This window comes from Lepisosteus oculatus, chromosome 16, assembly GCF_040954835.1.
Source record: "Lepisosteus oculatus isolate fLepOcu1 chromosome 16, fLepOcu1.hap2, whole genome shotgun sequence".
Classification (NCBI taxonomy): domain Eukaryota; kingdom Metazoa; phylum Chordata; class Actinopteri; order Semionotiformes; family Lepisosteidae; genus Lepisosteus; species Lepisosteus oculatus.
In genome coordinates, this window is record NC_090711.1 from 1,818,636 (window position 1) to 1,841,689 (window position 23,054).

General features: G+C 52.5%; 1 protein-coding gene across 1 annotated transcript in view; it reads left to right on the forward strand.

The window, feature by feature from the left end:
• The first annotated feature begins 19,217 nt into the window (after window positions 1-19,217).
• Window positions 19,218-23,054, forward strand: part of rtf2 (replication termination factor 2) — a 29,005-nt gene continuing 25,168 nt past the window's right edge. The window contains exons 1-4 of the mRNA XM_006639733.3: window positions 19,218-19,417; window positions 20,356-20,450; window positions 21,130-21,223; window positions 21,959-22,098. Coding sequence (XP_006639796.2) covers window positions 19,349-19,417; window positions 20,356-20,450; window positions 21,130-21,223; window positions 21,959-22,098 — 398 coding nt within the window. The 5' untranslated portion in view covers window positions 19,218-19,348. The remainder of the gene's footprint in view (window positions 19,418-20,355; window positions 20,451-21,129; window positions 21,224-21,958; window positions 22,099-23,054) is intronic.

Genomic DNA, 23,054 nt, shown 5'->3' on the forward strand with positions numbered 1-23,054 from the left:
TCTTGCTCTTGACTAGTGTTGGGGAAGGACTGCAAAGTAACTGGTGTATGTCCCCGAGGCCCGAAGAGCACCCGATGGACATGGCTATCTCAGTGCGGTCTGGATCCGCTCTGGGCCTTACTCAGGGAAGCATGCAGGTGCTTTAACAGGGACCTGGGCATCAGTACTTGAAAGAAGGGCAAAACTGAAGGCTGGGGATAAAATGTTGCCAGCAGTGCCACCTGCTGGTCTTGTCTGTCAGCACCTGGCACCTCCAGAAGCTCCTGCTCTCTGTGGCCAGAGCGCCTGTGACACTCACAGCTCAGGGCGCCAGTCGCCCCTCCGCCCCCCTCTCTTCTTGCCCCTGATTAGAACAGTAACCCCCCCGTTGCTGTCGGATCACCGGAGGTGGCGATGGCAGCAGTCCGAACAAAGGAGCAGAAACTGGCTGAACAGAAGCCCGCCTGGGGGGGTCTCGGCGTGGGCCGCCGGCCTGCAGTGGGCTCCCCCTCAGAGCTCCGATCAGCCCGGCCCCGGCCGCCGCGGAGCTGGAGACGTGCACGCGCCGAGACCTGGAGCTCCTGGCAGGGCCGGGTCTGTCTCTCTCAGGAGGTCCAGGTGTGTTGTTGTACTGAGGCACCGGCCAGCTGGCAGCCCCTCTAGCCTCAGGGCTCTATCAGGTCGCTAGCTGCGGTGAGGCAAGCAAGTGCAAGTCCTGCCTGCTGATCTGATCTGCTGCTTCAGAGCTGGCCGGCCGTTCCTCCTGGGATATTTCTGTGTTTTTACAACGCCGTTCCAAGCAAAACACAACGCCTGCAGAATGTTAATTTGCCCTGACAGAGGTTTCAGACAAGGAGCAAACTGAAAAGCTGGTTTTGTTTACTTCCCCCGCTAGCAGCGTGAGCTGAGAAAATAAAAACATCCCCCGACAGGCGAGAGCAGGCTCATCTTTTTTCTTTTTTTTTTTTTGGTCGTCGATGTTGCGTTCCCCCGTCCAACTCTCCTCTCCATTTTCTGGGTTTTGGACCTTTCCCACGTGGAGCGCTTTCCCGTGAAGACGGGCCTGGAAGCTCAGCTGCTCCGCTCGCGTCCCCTCGCCCGCTCCAGTCTGGGCGGCAGCTGCGCCTTCACGCCAGCTCGCATTCCGCGGGGCCCGACCCGCCGGGGGGGGCAGGGGCAGGGGCAGGGGCAGGGGCAAGTGACACTCGGAGGCGCAGCCCACCCGACTCCCGACCCCCGTTTCTGAGGCCGCACCTTCCCCAGCGCAGTGCCGCCACCTGCCAGTGCGGAATCGTGCACGAAAGGAAACAGGGACGCTGGGCGGGTTTCGCATGTTTCTAAACCCGAGTATGAAGCCGGCCATTTGCTATTTTTGTGGCCCTCCGGATACGGTGCATTTTCCTGTCTCTCCCAATTGCTTGTCAGAAAACTGACTGCTGTCTTTTGCTTTGAAAAACAGGGACGAAGATTTTAGAACCCCCCCCCCCCGCCGCCCCCAAAATATCATTTACAGCTCCAGCCCGACAGAGAGGGCGACGCGTCAGCACTGCTCCCCACCCTGGGGTGACCCCGGAGTGATTTACAGAGCGGGTGGAAGCGCCGTATCGTTCATTTCCAGGTCTGCGTCGGGTGAATTTATTACCTGCCGGGCTTCTGTGTCTGCGCGGCGACCATGAAAGCAGCCCAGGGGCAGTTCGTCACTCGCAGTCTGCCTACCCGAACAGCCGGGACCCGTGCGGATGTATTTCAAAACTATAACGCCTATTACGACGAATCAAAGACGTTCCCCAGCCGGTATTTGATTGTCCCTACACGGTGGCCGTTTCGTGCGCAGAAACTCTGAGTCTCAGCCGACCGGCGCTGTCACCACAAGCGGCAGGGGCAGCTGATAAGTCCCTGTCCGGGCAGCACTGATCGCCTCTTGCAGCCACTGAGCGATTCAGGGGCAGGACCCGACGGCTCCAGTTTGGTATCAGCTCCGTCTGGGTAGATATAGATAACAGACACAGACGGGACCTTTTTTTTTTTTAAAAGGCTATTTTTGCGCGCTGTCTCTGCCCGCGAAGCCTCTCTCACTCCACTGCGGGCCTGTCCGGGGCCGAGCAGCGCTCACGGGGTCCTGCGAGGATCCGCCCGCGTGGCTGGACCACAAAATGCGTGACCGAGCTCGCGCGTCCGTGCGGAAACACCCCGATCTACCGCGCCGGACTCCGATGAGGGGCACGTTTGCTGTTTCGAGGATGATTTTTATTGTGCAAACCCCTGTGTTGTCTCTCAAGGAGGAGAGGGAGTGATGCATCTCTCTCTCTTCCTGCAGGGCTGTGTGCGTGTGTCATTTTACAAAAAGCCACAGAGTACCAGCCTTCGCTGCCCAAGTGGTCTCATCAGTAGGGGCTGCAGGACCCTTTCCACACCTCTCGCCCCCACAGCAGAGCTGGGGGGTCCAGATTCCTGCTGGCCTCACGGTTTTCCCTGCTGTCCGGAGCAGCACAGGCAAGGGGCTGAGGGCGTGTGTGAGGTGGAGGGAGCTGTCTAGCCCAGGCCTGCTATTGACACACTGTATACTGCCATCTCCCATTCCCCCCAGTGCCCTGGGCCATCTCCCATTCCCCCCAGTGTCCTGGGCCATCTCCCATTCCCCCCAGTGCCCTGGGCCATCTCCCATTCCCCCCAGTGCCCTAGGCCATCATCCATTCCCCCCAGTGCCCTGGGCCATCTCCCATTCCCCCCAGTGTCCTGGGCCATCTCCCATTCCCCCCAGTGTCCTGGGCCATCTCCCATTCCCCCCAGTGCCCTGGGCCATCTCCCATTCCCCCCAGTGTCCTGGGCCATCTCCCATTCCCCCCAGTGCCCTTGGCCATCTCCCATTCCCCCCAGTGCCCTGGGCCATCTCCCATTCCCCCCAGTGCCCTGGGCCATCTCCCATTCCCCCCAGTGCCCTGGGCCATCTCCCATTCCCCCCAGTGCCCTAGGCCATCTCCCATTCCCCCCAGTGCCCTGGGCCATCTCCCATTCCCCCCAGTGCCCTAGGCTATCTCCCATTCCCCCCAGTGCCCTGGGCCATCTCCCATTCCCCCCAGTGCCCTGGGCCACCTCCCATTCCCCCCACTGTCCTGGGCCATCTCCCATTCCCCCCACTGTCCTGGGCCATCTCCCATTCCCCCCAGTGCCCTGGGCCATCTCCCATTCCCATCCAGTGCCCTGGGCCATCTCCCATTCCCCCCAGTGCCCTGGGCTGAGGAATCCCACCCAGAGGAATTCGACAGGGCTCATGTCTGAAGCAGTTTTTTGCATTTAGAGCACCATGGTCTGCCTGTGCAGTGCAAAGAGAAGTTAGGACCAGAGCAGTCTGTTACACCCCCTGATTAGGCTGCTGGGGTGTCTCCCCCATCAGGAGCTGTAGTATCCTCCCCACACATTCAAAGAGCCCGCAGACGCAGATTGTGAGCATCCCAAACGAGTGTCAAGCCCAGTTCACCAAGAGGACAGCCTTTATTGAAACACGATGGCTGTTCCATTTTCCCCAGCAGCCTGCGATTCTGCACTGCAGATCTTGGCTTTACCCTGCTGTCTCTGTCTCCACTGTGATTTCATACACCCCCAGTTCTCTATTACACTCCACTCCTGGGTTACCGCACTGTGCAGCACTGAACATGTGAGCTGTCCTGGGAGCCCGGGGTGAGTTACATCACTGTAACACCCTTGTTACTCTTCCTTCTACAGTATAAAGTTGCAGATGTTTGTTTTCCAGTGAGTGCTTTGCGAGTTCCACACGATTCAGGGGAAAGCATGCTCCAAAGGATCACAAGTGTCCCTCTTTCTCCTAGACGGTATTGTACAGTACGTGCATCTTGCACGCCGTCCAAAGTTTAAATTCAACAGCTGAATGATTGCAAGGGAGGGTGCGTGCACGTGTCCTGTGTGTGTGTGTGTGTGTTGGGGGCATCAAAGCACAAATGAAAACGTTGCCTAATCTCTGTAATTTGCCATATTGTTTTCCCAGCCTGAGCGAGATCATAAATTAAAAGTCTGAAAATGACAGAGCAGGTCATGTCTTTCAACAATCGGCTCCCAAATTCCTGTGGGACTTCTCGTCGGCTTCTGCTTTTAATTGCTTTTGGATTAAAGAGAAAAAGAAAGAGAGGGGCTGTGTAGCAGATCGTGTCCCGCGATTAGACAGCTGCCCGGGACAGAGGTGCGCCGGGGATGGTGCTGTGTGCTTTCTGGCAGAACGAAAGACCCTTTTTCTTGGGTTCCTGTGGAATTTCCTTGCCCCAGAACCTGAGGGTGCTGTGGTGATGGGGGCTTCAGTTACAATGTCTGTGCAATTTATAACCCCTATTCCAGGGCTCTGACTGCTTTTATAGGATGTCTTTAAGTTTCCAAAACAGAACCAGCATTGTGCTTTGCAGGAGGTTCCTGATGGATGGAGACACCTAATAGGATGTCTTACTTGAAAGCTCCTATTTCGCAGTATTAGACTAGGCATTCTGTTCTGCCTTATACTATATTAAACCCAGTGCTGGCATGCACACTGTGTGGAGGACATCATGATCCATCAGCTGCTACACTTTGTAGCCTCTTGGGCTATCCTGTAGAATGTTACTGCCTTTTTTGTTTTTTTTTTCTCCAGGTCTGAAACTTGTGATGCACAGAGAGAGAGAGAGACGCAGGGAGAAAGAGGGAGAGGGAGTGTGAGGCCGACAGGCGTGATGAATGGCAGGCTGTGATTGTGTGCAGATACAGAAAAGAAGGGCTCTTTTTAAAGCAGGCGCAGATGAAACAGCAGCGCTAATCTCCTGTGATCTCATACCTGAGGACAGGTGTTTGGCACAGGCCGGGCTGCAGGGATAGGGGCGGAGCGGGGAGGGACTCAGACAGTATCAAAACACGCCACATTGTTTCTGCATCCCTCGCCGCCTCCCTCCGCTGATCTGGAACCGATAGAGTTTTATTTTCTGCAGATCAGTTGTTTTCGCTCCCTGGAGAGAAACGGTGTCGGGTTCCCCGCGCTGAGTCTCAGGGTGGTCTGGGAGATCAGAGAGGAGAAATCAATGGGACGCAGACGAGGGAGGGGGTGGGGGTGTGTGCTGGGGGGTGTCTGTACAGGCGTGGCGGTGAGCTCTCATCTCTGCTCAGGTGTGACCCTGGACCCAGCTCCCCCCTCTGCAAGCTCCCCTAGCCTTCAAAGCGGGCGATTAAACGTGCGATGAAAAGAAAAGTGCTTTGCTGGGACTTTCACAGCCACATGTGAGATTGCGATCTTGTAAGTGCCAGTTTAATGGACTCTTGTTTTGCTCCCCCTGGTTATTGAAGTGCATCTGCGCCATGTGCCGGCAATCGACAAGCGTTTGAGAGAGTGCCAGCTCTTCTCCAGTGCCAGCGCGATTGTCTGATAATCCACAGCAGTCCCTTCTGGGGGACGGCTGCCCAGCGATCCTGAATCTGCCTCTGTTAACTTTGAGACCCCATTGATCTCAGAAGGGGGTCCCCTTTTCTGTTTGTCTGCAAAAAGGTTTGACATGTTTTTAAAGTTTTTTTTTCTCTCCACCCTGCGCTGTCTGTGTCCAGGCCTGTGCTTCTCACTTTCTTCACCCAAAGTGCTGCACTGTAGCGGGGCATGAAAGAGCTGTTGCTCAGGTATAAAACTCTTCCTCACTGGACCCTCTTTGACCAGTTACTGCACCCACAGCCTGAGGACATGGTACCAGTTACAGCCCTGCATCCAAACTCCAGCGCACGGCACCTCCCAGTGAAGAGGGAGGCTGTTGGTGTGTGTGAATGAGTGTGTGTGTGTGGAGGGGGGGCAGACCACTGGGACCGGATTTGAAAGGGAGAGCCTGCAGGATTTACAGCTCCATGATAATTTATTGATTGAACGTTTTTTTTCCCCTTTTACTGGCCTGCTGCTGAGGGCAAAAGCAGGTCCCTGCAGGAAACGGCAGGCGCAATAACAATACCAATAAAACGAGGGAGAAGGAGGTGGGCCTGTCACTGAGCGCTGCCAGGGCCGAGGGCCGAGGGGAGACCTCAGCTCTTCCCACTGGGGACCGGAGAGGAGCAGGGGCTGCCGGGCCCACTGCACACAGGACCCCTGCAGAGACTAAAAGAGCGAAAGGGGAAAGAATTCCTTCGCTGCACGTGCGGGACATGAACAGTTCCCACATCCCATTCCCGCGGAGGAAATGCCAGAGAGCCGAGTGGAAAGAACGCAAGGATTCCTGCCTCTCTGGTTGCTCGCGAAAGCACTCGGGTCTTTTCGATGTTCTTTCTCCCCCACGCTGCTGCAAGCCGGCACCGAGCACTGGCGCCCTCCCACTGCCACTCTCTGTGCAGATGGTCCGCGCCGCAGGCACACGGAGCCTCAGACAGGCAGTCCCGAGTGGCCCAAGTGGCTCAGCACAGGCAGGGCGCCAGCGTGGGCTGGAGGCTTTTCTGCGGACGTGGGTTCGAGTCTGGGTCACGTCACTGTCCGACTGTGGCCTGGATTTCCCGGTGGCTGCAATCTGCGTGCCGGGGGTTCATGCTGGGATGAGTCAGCCAGGACTCTGGGCTCCCAGCACCACAGTGAACCTGAGACCTGTGGTTTTCGCAGGTCAGAGGTCAAGGGTGAGAAGGTTAGGTGTGTCTTCATGCCTAGGCGCCTGTTCTAAACTATATCGCACCAAGTATTTCCTCTGCAGCTGGGAAATACAGTATTATCACAGGAAACTTTCCACTGGGAGCAGGGCTCTCATGGCACTGGTGGAAAATCAGGTGGAAATTTTTCTTCTTCGCAAAGGTAATGTTAAATCAAACAAACCAAAAACAGAAATGATCTTTATCTTTAAGGATGAAATAAAAAAGGAAACATCTGTGTTTTTTTTCCTTCTTATTATAGATGTACTTTTGAACTCTGCGTCGTGGTCTCCCAGTGCTCTAGACAGGGATGAGCCCTGAGAATCCCCTCCCCACGGGAGATCAAAGCAGGGAAAGGCCACTGCGGTTTCACAGAGGCACAGGAGGAGGGGGCTGGCGGATTATGTGTCTAGTGAGCACGACAGTCTAAGGACTGTAGTGGCTAATAAGACAGGGCCTGACTCAGCTTTCAAGGCTGTGTGCTCCAGAGCAAAGTGTGCACTTAATAAGTTTGGGTGAAACTTTGTCCAGACCAGGTTACAGAAGCTGCTGAAAAGGTGGCATTCAGAGAGGCTTGGTAATTCACACATGGTGACACGACACAAAGTGGCACAGCCAGGATTTGAACTGGCAACCTCCTGGTAACAAACCACAGAAATGTCTAAGTGGCGGAGACAGCCGTAATTGGTTTCATTTTTCTCTTCGCCGTCTAAATTTGGCCTTGTTGGACTTGCAGCTCTGACCTTTGTGGCAGACCTTCTATAAAGTCAGGAACAAATTGAGCTGCTGCACAAAAAGCTTTGAATTGTTATAGAATTATTAGGACAACTCACTAGTAACTGTTTATATAGCGGCTTTCATCACAAACGCCTGTCTGCAAAAATAAGATGAAAAGGTAGTAAGCTTTTAATACATAGCGTCTGAGAGCACCTACTGTATATGTTCTTTTTCATTTACCCGTGTGTGAAATAAGAAATGGAGGCTTAAAGATGAATACTTTCATTTGTTAAGTCACGCTCCTAGATCGTTTTATAGAACGTGCGTATCTACACATACACTGCACAGATATAAAGAAAACCAGAGCAGGGAGATGGGCTGATTTCTGGAGGCTGTATTGCATTGCTCAGGCTCTGTAAACTGTAGATATGATGTGCAAATCCATCATGCTGGTGAGGGGAGAGGGGAACATTCATTCTGCTGACACCCCCCGCCCCCCCCCGCCCCCAGAGAGGACCCTGAGGGTGCTGGACAGCAGGGCCGCATTCCGCACCCCCCTCTGCCCCCCCCAACAGACACATTCCCCCCCCCACCACGGCTCTGCCTTCCGCTGGCCACCCGACGGCCCCCTCTCCCACTCCCGCTGCAATCTCGGCCGTCTCTCCCCAACACTGCCGGGAGAGAGGGGGGGTCGCTGGGCGGAGAGGGAGAAGGAGGAGAGCAGGGATCGGAGCCGCACAGGCCCCTGACACTTCCTCCTGGTTTCAAGGCACAAGCCAGCCGCTTTCCTCCTCGTCTAAGAAGCGTTCCCCCTCCCGCAGACGATCAGAGCAGGAGCGGGCGAGAGCCTGAAGACAGCAGGCGGGCTCAGGTCTTCTCCCAGGGAGACAGGCCGAGGCCTGCTGGGTCAGCAGGACCTTCCATGTAATTGCCGGGACTGGATAAGCCTCAGCGAGGTGTCGCGGGGCTTCTCGACATCCCACTTCCGCAAAGAACCACGGACCGCGTGCATCTCGGCCTCGGAGGGCAGCCCGGTACTGCACGCCCCCTGGCCGACCCCTGACCCCTGCCCCCTGGGTCAGGGCTCCCACACGCTAACTCAGCTCTGCCCTCCGTGAGGGAGAAGAGGTTGGTGATCTTAAACGCTTGTGCTGTGAAAGAAGGGTCCCACCTCCCCCAGTGTCTGTCTGTGCAGAGGTGCGAGGACTGGGGCCTGACTCTCCAGGTGTGGAGAACCCAAGCTGCCTGAAAAAAACACGACTCCTTCCCTGGATCTGTCACAGCCCGCCGAGAGATCACACACCATCGTCTCTTTTTTAACAAGCCTGCTGCACGGGCAGCGCCAGTGATCAGAATGTACAGCTTTTGTCCAAAGTGGGTCCTGCAAGTGTTTTCTAAGTTGAATAAAACAATTATTCCATTACAGCCTTACACACTCACTTAGCCTTTAATTTAAACTTTTTTTGCAGTTGCTTTCAGAAAGACAAAGGGGGGGAGCGGATGAGCCTCTGGAAGGGAAAACAAGCCCTGGCAGTAACCCTGTGATGTTGTCAGCTCTGCGTGACAGTCTCGAGCTCGAATCTAAGACAGAGAGCAGGAGAAACGCGAAAACAACCCCCTCAGTCTTTTAAGGGAAGTGAAGCACAATAAAGCCAGCCGTTTCACACGCTGCTGCCGATGAATCAAAACAGAATTTGCACAACGTGTTGTGTTTGGCACAGGAATCCACATTTCTCCAAAACTACTTTTTCTAGTGAATGACTAAACTACTAAACCCCCCCCCCCCCACCAACAACAGCCCCCCGCTCCCAGAAGACTGGAAATCCGAGAGGCTGAGCTATCCCTGGAATGACGGCTGATGTGGCAGTTCCTTGGAACAGATAAGAAGCAGCTCTCCCAGGGCCTAGGCGCAGGGCGCTATCTGGGATCGCCGTGCCCGGGCAGTGATGGATGATGGGAAAAGCGGCGAGCGGTACAGGCCATTCATCACCGGCCCGCCCAGAGCCCTGGCTCCTGTCCCCCGCCTGCTGCCAGCTCCGTCTGCCTCTCTCCCCCTCGCCCTCTGACCCCCTCGGCCCCTGTCCCGCTCCCTTCCCGGAACCCCGCTCTGACGGCCCCCCCTGCGGAGCGTGAGCGGTCCGGTCTGGGGAGACCGCACTCCGTCAGCCCCGGCCTCGTCTGGCCTGCGCGGCAAGGAAACGGGGAGAACTTCGCCAGGGGACAAAGGGGAAAAAACAGATGAACATGGCGTGTGTCTTATTTCCGTTTTGCACCAGGGTCAGCAGCAGAATTTGCCCAATTAGTCCAAGGTGGGAGGGGGTTCTTGCTCGGTTGTCAGGGGAAGGACACCTTTGGGGTGTCCTGACGCGTTGCTAGGGCCGGCTAATGGGAGCTCGGGGCAGGGGGCGACCCAGTTGATTCACAGGGGCCTCCGGGTCATGCAGGTCCAGACACGTCCTCTTCTTCCTCTGCGTCCACTGCGGTTCCCTAATCCCCGAGCCCCCACCTCCTCTGCTCCAGATCCCCCCGTGGTGAAGCTGGAGTCAGTGTCCCGGGACGCCAGACCCCCGCCGATCTGAGAACAAGGATCCATTCAGCCATTTTCTGTCCTCAGAGGGACAATGAGCCCCGTCCCCCGTCCCCCCCATGTGAGCTGATTTACAGCCACAGGCAGAGGAATGTCTCCGCAACACATTCTGGGCATGCCAGCTCGGGGGACACAGAGCCGAGCACACACACACAGACACACGCGCTCGTGCGTGCACACACTGCGACAGGTGCGCTCAGGCAGGCGGTGTGTGTGTGTGTGTGTGTGGGGTGCTTCAGGGTGGGCGGCTCAGACCTCATTAGCAGGACTGGCTTTCAGCTCCAGCGCTTGTGGGACTGACTCCCTCCGTGTCCCGCGCCCGCCTGCCTTCATGCACGCTCTTATTTAATTACTTCGTTGGTGCTTGTTGTAATCGCTTGCATTTCTGAGATTATTTCAGAAGTCATGTGTTTACTCAGTTGATGAGTTATCATAACACTGTTTCGTTTGAAAACGAGCTTTTAGGGACACGTAGATACCTTACTACTGCCTCCCTCTCTCTCACCCCAATGATCGTTGACTGAGTCTCTATAGCTGGAAAACCACAAGAGAGAAGGCCTTGCCTGTCCCAGATCAGAATATATAGGGTGCCAGGGCCATTCCTCTGACGTTTGGAAGTGGAGAGGTGAAATCTTCACTTTTTACCACCAGTGATTTGTGTTCAGCTTGGAAAGAGGCACAGAGAGAGCATCCCCTGCTTCAAACTGGAATCCAGCAAGGGGAAAAAGCACACAGGGATCGGGCATCTGGAAGTAAGTGAGGGATATCTTTCCCAGCCACTGTTAATTTCCAAACCCGTGACCCCTGCCCAGCCGTGCCGACAGGGCCTGAAGCTCGGAGGGTGGGATAGTTCTGCAGTCTGAACGCTGAAACAAAACAATGCTAATTGAGATAGAGCTGGATGTGAAAAGGGCCGCTCTTGGCAGGGGCTGCATGTTTCTCCTGGCTGCCAGTGAATAGAGTCACGTCTGCATGTGTTAGTCTGACGGTAGCCAGCCTCCCTGCAGTTGCCTCTCCTCCCGCACTCCCACAATGCCCCGAGCTGGGACAGCCAAGCTCCTAAATGCCTCCCTCGGTGGAAGAGCCAACAGACTGGTGGACAGCAGGTCTGTAGGGGGAGGCGCTGTTGGACAGCATGGCAAGATCACACTGAGGTGTTCTACGACACAGGGAAAGCATGGTATATACAGACGCATCCCCAGGCTCACTTGAAATCTTCACTTTTTACCACCAGTGATTTGTGGTGAAATGTCCTGTACTGACAGGCTCGGAAAGCTCAACCTTTCTGGTCTTAAGAATATAAGAACAGTAACAAGTGAGAGGAGGCGAGACCTTTCAGTCCAAGGAGGTCCTTTGGACCTTCGTAACAAATTGATGCGGCTGCGCTGATGGTAATGTTTAACTGGCTCTGTCAATGCTTGAGGATTTCTACCCAGGTCTCAGCATCGTTGGTCTGCAGGGTCCAGAGGTGCTCTGCTGTCCTGGGCTATCACCTCCCTGGAGCCGGCCAGTCAGCTCAGCTCAGACAGGGGGTCTCCTGATTTTGCTCTAGCTTGTTTTCAGTGCAATGCTTTTATCCCACAGGAAGCCCCAGTTCTGAAGCGTGTACACTCTCCCTCTTCATCTTCCCACCATCCGCTGTCCCACCCTCTCCTCAGGATCCTCTCCTTTCCTCTCGCTTGCCCCCTGTGCGCTCGTGGCCATGTGTCTCTGCAGTGGGCCAGTCTGAGTTCACACAGCTGCTCTCTCTCGCTGTCTGCACATCCTGCTCTCCCTCAGCACAGCAAACACGTCCCAGAGCAGCCCAGTAACTGTGGTGCCCCCCTTCGCCCCAACAGCGAGGAGGCAGTGAATAGAGGCACATTAGTAATCCCAGAAAGTCGAGCTACCAGACTTGGTGCAGACTGATCCTTCAGCCCCACTACAGCCCTTCAGCTGCTGACTCCTAATGCACAGGACCAGCATATCTCTCCAGGAGTGAGATAAGGCAAGTCAGTAAACAGGGGATAAACTATATCCCTGAGCCTAGTTATCATCCTGTCCCCACCTCCCCTGGCTAGTTCTGGCTGCTGGCACCTACAGTAGCTCCTGGGTGAAGTTCCTGGTTTTATTCCCTGTGTGCTAAATTCCTCCACAATTTTGCAGCGACCTCACAGCAATCGCTAATCACTTCCATCCATCGAGCAAAAAATAATCACCCTCAGCGATCAGCTTTCTAACCTCTCAAGATTGATCCAGACGAAAGACAAGACTGAGACATTATTTCCGTGGTCCTCACTGAGGAGAACAGGCATCAGAGGTGGTTAACGATGCTGCATCAACAACGTGACGGCGCTTCAGCTGAGGCCCAGTGAGGAAAGACAAATGAGTCAATTTCAGCTGCAAGACAGCCAGGCTCTGAAAAATACCCAATCTTTTCAGCATTAAAAGGACAATAAAAACTTTTAAAAAGCACTCCAGGTCTGCAATACAAAGAAAGACACAAACCAAAGTAACAACAGTTTTTTTTTCAGTTTCGCAGAGTTTAGTCGCTAGACCTTCAGGTGCGTGTCCTGCCCGGAGCTCCGAGCTGTGTGTGGGGTCTCTGTGAGTGAAAGGGTTGCCCCAGCGTTAGCACCTGGTTTGTTCTGCACACAGCTTGCAAGACTCCCTGCAGGTGTGGCGGCTCGCTGCTCACAGAGACCTGCTGCTCTACAGCAGGCAGACTTGGCGCAGGGGAGATGCATCCTCAGCTCAGCACCAAGCCTGAAATGGAATGGGCACAAGCACGACAGCACCTGCCAGCTTACACGTTGCGCACGGCCTGATTCACAATGGCATCTGCACAGCAGGTATAGGTATGTAAGTCCGCCTGAAGGATCTAATGTTTCCACTGTCTGTGTGGTGTGCTCATTGTGATGTGGCGGGGCTCTGTAATAATTGCAGGAAAGGTACCCCCCAACCCCAACATATCCGCAAGCTGGACTTCAGATTAGGTAGCCGAGCCCATGCCTGAAAATAACCTCTTTATATTTTATTCATTTAGCGCATGCGAAATCCCTGGGCCCAGCAATAGCTTCTGGCCCCGCAGTGTGGAGGGTGTGCAGTCTGTGTGGAGTGGGCAGGCCGCTAGGACGGGCTGCAGAGTTTGCTCTAGCCCACAGGAACACTGATCCCCCTCTATAGAGGCTGGCAGGACAGGGACCCTGACCAGTGACCAGTCCTAAAGTGCTTCAGACTGGACCCCTTTCTTTCTGATGATCTTGACCGCAGAGGGACACAGTATTCTGCTGCAGAGAAAGACAGCGCAAGCGCTGAGGTCTGGAGGGTGGTAGTGGCCACACCACCTGTTGTACCAGGAGATCACATTGTTCCTTGTTTTGATCTTGGCTGCTGTTGTCTTTAAGTGCTCCCGGGAGGTAAGTGTCCTGTCCAGGGTCACTGAAAATAATCTGTTTCAAAGAACAGCTTGATCTTCAAAGGTTTTTGCCTCAGTGCAAAACTTACTTCCTGTCTTTGGACGACACTTCCCATATTTTCACAGAGGGTACATATGATACTAGAACACTTTTCGCACTCATCAATCTGTCTGTGTAACAATGAGCACCCTGTGGGTAATGGTGGCTTTATAAGTGCAGGGTACAAAATACACAAGAGTCACTGCTATAGCTCAGCAACATCATGCTGATGAGCATTTACAAGGAGGAAAGAGCAGTCCATGGCTGCTAACTTTGACTTTACATTGAGATGTTACTTGGACGATCCACACATTTATTATTACAAAAAAGGACATTTTGCTCTGCAGCACGAAGCCTTGAAAGTCATCCTGCGGCTTCCCTAAGGTTTTTGCTCAACTTCTGCCCCCGTCTCCCACCCTGCCCCCACCTCTCCGAGCTCCTTCGCTCTGTGGGCTCCGCCGTGATGAATGGGGCTCCTGAAGATGATGGATGTGCTGTGGGCAGGTCGACGGGGGAGGGGGCGATCTGTCTTAGAGAAGTGAAGCTGTGAGGAGCTGTGAAAATCGCCAAACACACACAGAAGTCCGGAGGGACAGAGGGGGGACGCAGAGGGGAAGAGAGGTGGAGGCAGGGGGTAAGACCTGCAGGTACAGACAGAGGGTGAATGAATGGGGGTCGTGGTGACAGAGAGAAAGAGTTAGTGGATTTCCCCAAATTAGCAAGCTGTATCCTGGAAGTTACTGCCCTCCCAGATTCTAGGAAGATAAGGGATGGAGCCGGGAGAAGAGATACTGTGGAGTGAGGGGCTGCGCAGTGTCTGGCCCCAGGCTCTTCCTGGGAGTCAGACAGTGCCACAGTCCGAGCACAGGCCTGAGCTGCGCCTGATTGAGCTCACCTCTCTTCCCTCTCTTCCTCATTATCTAAGAGAGCAGTGAGCACACTCGGTCACGTTGTTTTTAACAGTCATGACATGTTGTTTTTGCCACTTTGGCAGCACTGTATGAGCTCATTCCACCAAAGGGACTGGAATTGGAACAGGTTAGGGGGGTATAGGTAAGGGGGGTATAGGTAAGGGGATGGCAAGTAGACTGGGTGGGGAGGCGGGGCATTCATGAGGGAGAGGAGGGGAGACTGGGTGGGGAGGCGGGGCATTCGTGAGGGAGAGGAGGGGAGACTGGGTGGGGAGGCGGGGTATTCGTGAGGGAGAGGAGGGGAGACTGGGTGGGGAGGCAGGGCATTCGTGAGGGAGAGGAGGGGAGACTGGGTGGGGGGGCGGGGCATTCGTGAGGGAGAGGCGGGGAGACTGGGTGGGGAGGCGGGGCATTCGTGAGGGAGAGGAGGGGAGACTGGGTGGGGAGGCGGGGCATTCATGAGGGAGAGGAGGGGAGACTGGGTGGGGAGGCGGGGCATTAGTGAGGGAGAGGAGGGGAGACTGGGTGGGGAGGCGGGGCATTCGTGAGGGAGAGGAGGGGAGACTGGGTGGGGAGGCGGGGCATTCGTGAGGGAGAGGAGGGGAGACTGGGTGGGGAGGCGGGGCATTAGTGAGGGAGAGGAGGGGAGAGGGAAAGTAAGAAGGGAGGGACAGACACATGTGACATGAGGAGGAGGAAGGCGCATCACAGCCGCCAGCTCAGGGACTTTGACTCCGTGAGGCGCTCCGGGACGGGGGTGCTTCCCTTTGAAGCACTGGATGAAAGAGGGGGATGGAATGTGAGCCACAGTGTCTCCTGAGGCCGATGGCCTGCACACACAGATTATTATCTAGTCCAATCCCCACTCACATGAAATTCCAAGCAGGGTGAAAGGAGACTGGAAACTCCAAATTTAAAAGAAATGAAGTTTGGTGTGGACGAGGGGCCTAACAATCTCCTCTTTGTCTCCACAGTGTTGAGAATGTCAGCTCTTTTCAGGCTTTGAGTATTGGAATTTGCTTCAAGTTCCTTTCTCATCTCTTTCACAAATAAGATCATAAGGAGCTGAAAGCAGGTTGCAGCTGTGGCTGAGAGCCTGCTCTGGGGGGCGCGTCTGGGGCAGGAAGGATGCTGATCAAGAGGCCAGTCGGGACTCGGTGTTTGTGTTCAGCTCTTGCCAGTACGCGAGCACCTCAGAAACACAGCAGGCACTGACTCCAGCCGACTCTCTGAACGTCTCTCACAGCAGAATCTGAGCATTACTGGAATATACGTTGAGATTAAATCACCTGTCAGGATCACCGACGCCCAGTCATAATGGCAGGCTAATTGAGGCTTACTCCCAGACAGGCCTGCTCCCCAGATCGCTGTGAACACACTGCTGTGACAGCCCTCACACCACCACCCCCAGGGCTGGGAAGAGTTTCCTTCACTGGCCTGCGCTGTTTTTGCTGCAATAGGCAAGCCACGTGGGAAAACAGGAAGGGAGAACTGTACAGACCGCAAACGTGTCAACTGTAAAAAGCGCTCAGAAGCGTGCAACTCATGGTTTCAGGGGGAGAAGGGCTCTCGACATAATGTCTCTTTAATACAAGCCCAGCTGTCGAGGACATCTTTAAGAAGAGGTTTAGGCTGGCACAAATGAAAATAGTTTATTATATTGAAAAACATAGCATAATTGTACAAACGAGAGCACAAAATGACTCCGTAAATTTGCGTACATTCTCCCCATTAGGTCTTGTAGTGTTAAATAAAAGTTTTAAAAAAGCGTGTTGTGGATCCGTGAGGTGAGGAGCTCTGTCAAGCGCACTGGCTGGGCTGAGGAAGAGGAGGGCTTGGCTCAAACTGGCTTCTCCTCCTGTGAAATCAGAGCCCGGAGCAGCGCTGGCTTGGGAGGTCATCCCGAAATTCAGGTTAAAGGGGTTAAGGACTGGGCTGTGGCTTGGGGAATAGGGGGGTTTCATGATATAACCTGCAGTGAAACACAAGCTGCTCCGCGAAATCTGTTCGGCAGACCCCCCAGAACCTGCGCCCCGGGACGAGGGGCTAGCAGTCACCCCCCCCACCCTTTCTCTCCCTCCCCGGCTCTCGTCTTCGTCCCTGGCTCCTCCTCTCAGGATTCAGGGGTGGGCGATCCCAGCAGGGCTGCAGTCGGGGGGCCTCGGAGCTGCATCTCTGAGCCGGGGTCAGGGGTGAACGAACCTGCAGGTCAATGGGGAGCAGACAGAACCCCGAGAGTCCCACCTGCGCTCTGCAAAGGTCGAGAGTTCGGCTGCCAGTTGCTGTAGCTCTGGATTTCTCTTTGCCTGCCAGGCCAGTGGCGGCTGTGGCCCTGTGTGCAGACATCTGTACCTGTCTCTCACACACACACTCACTCACATCTATAATAATAATAATAACAACCTTTATTTGACATAGCGCCTTTAAAGGTGGCTTCTCAAAGCGCTTCAAAGCACTTGCATTGCTTAGCAGGAGGACACGCTGACATGTCTGCTGTGACACTGACGGGTAAGTATGTAGTTGTGTACCGGACTCACAATGGACCCGTGGCCCAGAGTCATCCAGGGGTTAAGTGAAGAGCAAAAGACTCCAGCCCAGAGATGAGGCTGTCACAGAGCCGACCCCCAGCAATGCTGATTCCTGTTAATATAGCTGGGAGGACTGGAGCCACTGGGATAAAGTACCTCACTCAGGGTCCAACAGCACTGTTTACAGCCGAGGCTTGAACCCTCCACCCATCAGTCCAGAGACACACCCGTTACATGTACCCCCAAAAAATATTTGAAAAAACCTTCAAGTGACCCTAGATGTGCTGCGTATGTGTTTAATTATTAATGTTGTGGTTGTTGGAAAAAATAAAAAAATAATTTCAGCCGCCTTTTGTTAATCAGTAATATTCCGCATTACTGTGGGCCTAGTTGTTTGAGTGGATGTGTTTGATATTCCCGCAGGTAAATCAGTAGCAACAACATGAATGAGAAGGAATTTAGCAACCAGCACCATTTAACCGAGATTAGGGTGAGCAGTCAGGTTAATAAGTTTTTAAGACAAGCCTTGCTGATCTCGGTCAAGGCGGTAATTGTGTTCGTGTGTGTGGCTTCCCAGTGTGGGAAAGACAGGCTGAGGAGCCATCGGAATGATTTGCAATCCCATTAATCACGGCCAGGGAGGACAATGTCGCAGCATTTTTGAAGTGTTATCTGTTAATGTAGGTTTCCTGGTAGCACATGTGTTTAGTGCTTTTGATAGTTACTGATTGACATTTGTAGCAGGCTGGGCTGCTGTGACTGTAAAAAAAACAAAACAAAAGGCATAACAGGACCTGCATTCTCTTCCATGAGGACTTTGCACCGTGGCAGTTCACACTGTATGCCTTTTTGTGTTTGTAAAAATACACTGCACTACCAAAATATTAAAGAGTTGTACGTTCCACAGGAATGGCCCCCAGAATATAGCACGTCCCAAGGTCCCTTGAGTTTAATGATGGGGACAAAGGCACCTCCCTTCAGAGGAGATGGAAAACTGAGGTCCTGAGTCTCCATGGTCATAAAAATCCCAAGGTGTTTCTCGAAAAGAGTCGGGGTGTTACGCCTGCGTCCTGGCCAAATTTCCCATTGGCCCTTTACCAATCATGGCCTCTTAATAATCCCCATCTCTGAACTGGCTCCATCACCCTGTTATACTGTTATATACAGCTGGTGTGTGGGGAGCATACTGGAGCACTCTGCTGCCACCGCATCATCCAGGTGAGGGCGATGTACTGGTGGTGGTAGAGGGGAGTCTCCTTTACCTGTACAGCACTTTGAGTGGAGTGCCCAGAAAAGCACCATCCAAGTGTAAGGAATAATTATTTATCCCTGAGCCTGGCAAAACTGTAGCAGGACAGGCGTTTTCCTCGGTGTGCATTGCTTTAGGAGACATGGCTGGTGCACGTGACCCCGTAGGAGACATGATTGGTGGTACATATGCGTCTGGTGTGTGTCTGAAGGCAACAGCAGACCTGGCTAATGTGTATATTCAGACAGCCTCGGGGGTTTATAGGCAGTAGACATGTTTCTGCAAATTAGTTTCAAAGCCCATCTCTTATTATATTCTTTAATACGTTACAAAGTAATAATAATTTGTATAATAATTATAATATATTATGTTATATTACTGTACTGTGTATTCCAAAGCCACTATCTATCACTGTATAACGTTGGCAGTTTGACAAGGCTGAAATCTGGGACGTGTTAAACCAGAACCCTTAAGAGACTTTACTATGGTATAATGTGGTAAAACTGTAGTGAAGCACAGAGTTCCACAGTAAAGCATGAAGCTACAGGTGTGGTACTGTGGGCACAACTGGGCCCAAATGTTTGCTACAAGCATGGTAGAGATATCACAACAATGTGAAAATTCCTTTCACTCTTACCATGGTACATTTTCATAGGCTTCAATAGTCTCGCCACCTAACCCTTTTATCTTAAATTAACCATAATTTAATTTAGCCACGACTATTAATTACATCTAAAAGGTTAGTAGTGCAGACTAAAAACGTCTTCTAAAGCCCTTCAACAGTGTGGCCCTCTTGAACGGAAGATATCGATTCCAGATTGCATCGCCAAACGCCGTTGAGTTTCCAGTACTTCTGCGCCACCTGCCGGCCAGAGGTGGTAATAAAGAGACTCGCACCTCGAAGTGTGTCCCCGGCTCGGACCCTGGGCCGTCCGCGGCTGTCTGCGCCTTCAGAGAATGAGCGGTTTATCTTCGATTTGTTGATGTCACGAAGCTTGAGAGGAGGAAGTGCATTTAAAACCCAAGCACAGCAGGCTCCCCAGGACTACTGCTGAATCCCATACTCGGGCTTCTCCCGAGAAACGGCTGGTTGGGAACACGGTTGAGACCGCATTTAAGGTCTGACACGCTCCACGCGTCGGAAAAGCCCGAGTGCCGCCGGACTTTCCCGAAGGCAGCAGATCCGTGAATGCGGTTGTAGCCCATAAACCAGGAGGAGCGCGTCCTGCCTTCGGTAGCTGGTGTTGACTTTGTTCTTCCGTTGTTATCTTAGTTTTTATTCTTTGGGTTTAATTAAATTCAACTTGACCTAAACAGCTGTCATGGGATGCGATGGAGGCACTATCCCCAAAAGACACGAGCTTGTCAAAGGACCCAAAAAAGTAGAGAAGGTGGGTGTTTTTAAACGTTGCTCTTTCGGGCTTGTTTTTGGCCTGCTTGTGTTGTGACGCCTAGGTTTCTCAATTAAAGCCGTAAATCTTTCTTTGTGGTCGTTGGAAAAACATCTGTCTTGTGGCAAGGACGATTTTGTTTTTGTTATTAAATTTTAAAAGTCGCGCCGTGTGAGTGAACTTGGATACGTGGTCGTTTGAGGAGCGATAACAGAGCCGCCGTACTCTGTAAATACTAGGAAATGCTGTCTTTTCCCGGCTCGTTAGGGCGAAAATTGTGAAAATGTGATAGCACATTCAGTAGCGTAACCTGTCTGGGAGGGTGACCCTGTACGAATTATTGGAGATTGCTTTTCGTTTAAACATGTTGTGACCCTGAGGCAGACGGGAAGCAACACATAGCAGAAAAGCTATTGATCTTTTAGTATCATTATTTCAGTGATGCGACATTTGCTTAAGAGCTAGTGCTGTGATCCAGAGTCTCAAGAGAAGTACGTGGAAGAGTGTAGAATCGGATTACCGACAGGTAAGAAGATTATAATTCGGACGAGATGCTTGAATCAGTTAGCTAATAGCAACCAAAAGAGGTGGGTGTTCAGCGTTTCCCTGTGCCCCAGAATTGAGGTTTTGGGGTTGTTCTGCGTCTGGGGGTCCCCCCTGTCAAACTAGGGGCGCCCAGCTCCCCCTTCCTGTTATTTGATATTTGTTCCTTTGTCGTCATTTTGTGAATACGTTAGGAGGGCCGTGTAGAGATCTGGGCATGAGGGATGTTTACCTCCTGGTTGTTGTGTGGTTTCCGGTGGGTGGGCGGGCAGTGTGGAGCACCAAGCCTGCAGCGCACACACACACACAAACACAAACACACACACACACGTACGGTGTACGGCATGTGTTGCGCAGGTTGTCATTGATGATTTTGTTTTCTGCTGCTGCGTCAGGTGGATAAGAGCGCGGAGCTGGTGGCGCGCTGGAACTACTGCGCCCTGAGCCAGGAGAAGCTCAGACGTCCCATAGTTGCCTGTGACCTGGGCAGGTAAGGAGAGGAAGAGTCTTTCTTTACCCCCGGTAGCTCCCCCTCCTCAGGACTGCAGTGCAGAGTTGTGGACACCCCACCTCCTTTTGTATTGAGACACTGGGTTGGAGCCAGTGATGTGATGTGATGACTCGTGTGCAGTATATCTCACGGTTCAAAGGAATGTTTTATTTCTTTTCACGTTGATCAATGCTTGAATTGCATTCAAGTCCTTTGAATGAGGATTGGATCGTGTAGGGCATTGCTTCGTGGCTTTCAGTTGTTTCTGTCTCCTTAAGTCATGTGTATGCACACTGGCACAGGCTCTCATCCACACATAGACGGACAATTCTAATTTTCCTTCAGATTGGGGTAACAGTAATCATGCGTGCTTGTGTAAGGAGGTAATACATAAGAGGTAAAAAACAAATGGGTCATCATATGTGATCATCCTGGTACAGGTGCATGCATCCTACAGGAAGTACTAGATAGATGGAACAATCCCCTAGAGCTCCACATAGCTTTACTAAGGAAGAATGCATGAAATGAGTAGCAGGTTCTTTATTTCTACAAAGGTGTTTCCACACTTGGAGAACACTGGGTTTCATTTAAAACACCACTGGAATTTCTTGAAGTCATTTTTCCAAGAAGGACCCGGGTTTCTAAACCAGATGTCTGTCTTCCCTTTGCCTGCCTGCAGGCTGTACAATAAGGATGCTTTGATTGAGTATCTGCTGGACAAGTCTGCAGAGAGACCCAATGCCGAGGCCGCAGCTCATATCCGGGGGATCAAGGTCTGTTACAGTAACTCTTTTTCTGCCCCCCTCTGCGATTACAAAAACGAATTGAAGAACAGAAAGCAAAACCTGAGTGTTTAATCAGAAAGTAAAAAGTGCCCATTCATTGAAGGGCTTGCAACATTTATTTGGCACTGATTGTAGCTATTAATGTGACCTTAGTCTAATCACAGCATTCATTATTAATATTTTTTAAATGCTGTTTTCTCATAAATCATTTCTGACATATTAAGCCATTCTTAGAACAGAGTAAACACACAATGATCTGTTTTATCATACAAGGACCCACTTTTCAGAATTCAGCTTAAACTAGTCCCCTGTTTTATTCAGCCTCGTTCTCTGCATTTCTCCGCCTTGGCATAGTTAGTGCAGGTTTCTCAAGGCCCCTTTGGTGATGAGGAACGAGTAAGGGTTTATTCCATGCCGAAAAGAAAAGGAGAGAGAGCGTTTCGGCTCTGGGCTCACAGCTGACTCCATAGCCGAAACATTGTCCGTTTTCCTTTTAGCACGGAATAAACCTCTACTTGTTCATTTGCAGCCCATGCATGCTGACACAGCTCCCTGGTTGGACTTTTGGTGCTGTACCTTCTTGCAGTTTAAAAAAAAAAAAAGATTTCTCGCCTCTCAGTTCGATTGGCATGCTGCGAAGGAGAAGGGGAGCTGTGGAGTGCAGGCCGAGGTGTAGACAAAGCACAAGCTGTGACCTGCGTGTGTGTGTCTGTGTCTGAGCAGGACGTGAAGGAGCTGAACCTCACGGACAACCCGGCCTGGGAGGGGGACCACGGCGACGCCAAGGGCGACCGCTACGAGGAGCTGCGCTGCGCCCGGTTCATCTGCCCCGTGGTGGGCCTGGAAATGAACGGCCGACACAAGTAAGGGCTCCGTCCTCTCGGGGTCCGTCCCCCCCGGCTGCCAGCCGCGCCGCCGCGGGCGGGGGTCAGGCCCGGGCGGCGCCTGCAGCAGACAGTCCGGACAGCGTGGGGCCGACCTGCAGGAGGTGCTGTCCCAGGCCGTCCTGGGCTAATGTGAGGACAGAGGTCGCTTGATCTGGGCACAGGTGTCATTTTCTCTTTTAACTGTACAGTGAATCCTCCACTAGGTGGCAGGCTTGCTCCAGCCAGTCTTAACTACTGTATCGCGCTCCATCGCCTCACACTCTTGCTGCTCTAGAGCTCCAGGTTTTGTGGTCTGTTTGCATACAGACATTTTGTAATAAAAGAGTTTTCCAGTTTTGCCTTAGCAATGCCCATAAAGACCGTACTGCATAGTTCTTTGTATGTTTAATATTACCAACTATATTTTTTAAGATAAGATTTATTGTCCTCCGAGGGAAATTTTTTGTGGACGTGCAGCACTTCTGTACATTTAAATATAATGCACACACCACCCAAAAAAACAAAAAAGCATTGCACATCACTCTGTTGCACATGTATAACACATAACATATAACGTTTATGACACATTACAAAACATATTGCACACAAGTGCTTGTAAAGGTCAAAAATGGTGTTTATCCTTGCCATCTGCATTGACAGCTTTAATGGATAGTGGAACAAAGGGATGTTTGTATCTGTTTGACTTACATTCGGGAACCAAAAAAAGGGAATTCGTGTTAGGATAGCTTGTCTGCGATGGACTGGCGTCCCATGCAGGGTGTGTCATGCCCCTTGTTTGCCAGTTTGATAGAAGCCGACTGCCCTGCATTCCTGTTTTTCAAAAAGAGGTTAGAACATGACAGATGGAAGTTACCTCCCAGACTAATACATTAATTACCACTTAATTAATACCAATAAATACCACTTAATTAATTAATACCACTTAAAAAAAT